The 2846-nt window shown below is 42.3% G+C and overlaps 1 protein-coding gene across 1 annotated transcript in view; it reads left to right on the top strand.

Annotated features, from left to right (window-relative positions):
• Positions 1-975: 975 nt before the first annotated feature.
• The window catches only part of LOC135533425 (gastrula zinc finger protein XlCGF17.1-like), a 4073-nt gene continuing 2202 nt past the window's right edge, over positions 976-2846 (top strand). The window contains exon 1 of the mRNA XM_064960753.1: positions 976-985. Coding sequence (XP_064816825.1) covers positions 976-985 — 10 coding nt within the window. The remainder of the gene's footprint in view (positions 986-2846) is intronic.

Raw genomic sequence — 2846 nt, 5'->3', positions numbered from 1 at the left:
CACGTGATGGAAGCAGTCTTGGAGTGTGGAATCAGATTGGTCGGACCAGCGTTGAACAGACCTCAGCGCGGGAGCTTCTTGTTTTAGTTTCTGTCTGTAGGCAGGGATCAAACAAAATGGAGTCGTGGTCAGCTTTTCCGAGAAGGGAGCGGGGCAGGGCCTTATATGCGTCGCGGAAGTTAGAATAGCAATAAAAGGTTTTCCAGCCCTGGTTGCGCAATCGATATGATACAATTTAGGGAGTCTTGTTTTCAGATTAGCTTTGTTAAAATCCCCAGCTACAATGAATGCAGCCTCCAGGATATATGGATTCCAGTTTGCAAAGAGTCAAATAAAGTTAATTCAGAGCCATCGATGTGTCTTCTTGGGGGAATATACGGCTGTGATTATAATTGAAGAGAATTCCTTGGTAGATAATGTGGTCTACATTTGATTGTGGGAATTCTGAAATCAGTGAACAGAAGGACTTGAGTTCCTGTATGTTGTTGTGGCCACACCACGTCTCGTTAACCATGAAGCATACGCCCCAGCCACTCTTCTCACCAGAAAGATGTTTGTTTCTGTCGGCGCGATGCGTGGAGAAACCAGCTGGCTGCACCGACTCCGATAGCGTCTCTCCAGTGAGCCATATTTCCGTGAAGCAAAGAACGTTACAGTCTCTGATGTCCCTCTGGAATGCTACCCTTGCTCGGATTTCATCAACCTTGTTGTCAAGAGACTGGACATTGGTGAGAAGAATGCTAGGGAGTGGTGCACGATGTGCCGTCTCCGAGTCTGACCAGAAGACCGCTTTGTTTCCCCTTTACGAAGTCGTTTTTTTGGGTCGCCCGGCTGGGATCCATTCCGTTGTCCTGGGTGAAAGGCAGAACACAGGATCCACTTTAATGAAAGTCATATTGTTGGTCGTACTGATGGTGAGTTGACGCTGCTCTTATATTCAGTAGTTCTTCTCGGCTGTATGTAATGAAACCTAAGATGACCTGGGGTACCAATGTAAGAAATAACTTAGGGTTACGTAAAAAACAAAAAGAATACAGGACTATAGTTTCCTAGGAACCTTGAAGCTGGAAATCTGTAGACCCCATCTCTGTCGGCGCCAAACCTGATTTGAGGCATTTATGTTATATTCTTCAGTAATTAATGGCTTTACAGTATATGGGTCTTTCCATAACTACCAGTGTAGATTTCCTGTGGGGTCAAATTGTCTAGGATATATAGTATATTCTAGAATTCATCATGATGCATTATAATGATGGTTTAAACAGGTTTCTAGGATATATAGTATATTCTAGAATTCATCCATGATGTCATAATGATAGTTTAACCAGGTTTCTACACTATATAGTATATTCTAGAATTCATCCATGATGTCATAATGATAGTTTAACCAGGTTTCTAGGATATATAGTATATTCTAGAATTCATCCATGATGTCATAATGATAGTTTAACCAGGTTTCTAGGATATATAGTATATTCTAGAATTACCATTTCAGGTTTCTAGGATATATAGTATATTCTGAATCTCATCCATGATGTGTGTTTCTACACTATATAGTATATTCTAGAATTCATCCATGATGTCATAATGATAGTTTAACCAGGTTTCTAGGATATATAGTATATTCTAGATGATGTCATAATGATATTTGGGATATATAGTTTCTACTGGATTTCCGTGGGGTCAAATTTAGCTGTTGTTACTGGTCGATTGTTCTGTTGATGGGTTGTTTTGTTGACCGTGATTTATTTTGTAGAGGATCGCAAACGCTATATATACAACATTTTGTGGAAACAGCTATTCTAATTTGTGGGTTCAGCTATTTCAGCCACATCCGTTGCTGACTGGTGAATAAAATCGAGAACACAGCCGTGCAATTTCCATCATGGGATGCAACCTTTCCAACAAGTCAGTTCGTCAAATTTCTGCCCTGTTAGAGCTGTCTCGGGTCAACTGTAAGTGCTGTTATTGTGAAGTGGAAACCTCTAGGAGCAACAACGGCTCGGCCGCTAAGTGGTAGGCCACACAAGGTCACAGAACGGGACCGCCGAGCGTTCCAAACTGCCTGTGGAAGCAACATCAGCACAATAACTGTTTGTCGGGAGCTTCATGAGATGGGTTTCCATGGCCCAGCAGTCACACACAAGCCTAAGATCACCATGCGCAATGCCATACACGTCGGCTTGGTGTAAAGCTCCACCACATTGGACTCTGGAGTAGAGTGATGAATCCCACGTCACCATCTGGCAGTCCGATGGATGAATCTGGGTTTAGCTGATGGCAGGAGAACACTACCTGCCTGACTGCGTAGTTCATTAAACTGGGTTTAGCTGATGGCAGGAGAACACTACCTGCCTGACTGCATAGTTCATTAAACTGTCAATTTTGGTGGAAGAGGAATAATGATCTGGGGATGTTTTTTCATGGTTCGGGCCCCTTAGTTCCAGTGAAGGGAAATCTTAGTGCTACAGCATTCTGACATTCTAGATGATTCTGTGCTTCCAACAGTTTTGGGAACAGTTTGTGGAAGGCTCTTTGCTGTTGCTGCATGACAATGCCCCTGTGCATAAAGCGAAATCCAAACAGAATTGGTTTGTCGAGGTTTGTTGTGGATGAACTTGACTTGCCTGCACAGAACCCTGATCTCAACACCATCGAACACCTTAGGGATGAATTGGTCTAAGAAAATTGAGGAGAGAGCAAACCCCAACTATAATCAATTGCCTAACTGTTGAATATGCCTGGCTTTATAAATCAGTACCAGTCAAAGTTTGGACGCACCTACTCATTCAAGGCTTTTTCTTCATTTTTACTATTTTCTACATTGTAAAATAATAGTAAAGACA

The sequence above is a fragment of the Oncorhynchus masou genome, unplaced genomic scaffold (genome assembly GCF_036934945.1).
Source record: "Oncorhynchus masou masou isolate Uvic2021 unplaced genomic scaffold, UVic_Omas_1.1 unplaced_scaffold_2380, whole genome shotgun sequence".
NCBI classification, from domain to species: Eukaryota; Metazoa; Chordata; class Actinopteri; order Salmoniformes; family Salmonidae; genus Oncorhynchus; species Oncorhynchus masou.
Note: the sequence above shows the minus strand (reverse complement) of the source record. Positions and strands in the feature narration are given on the sequence as shown.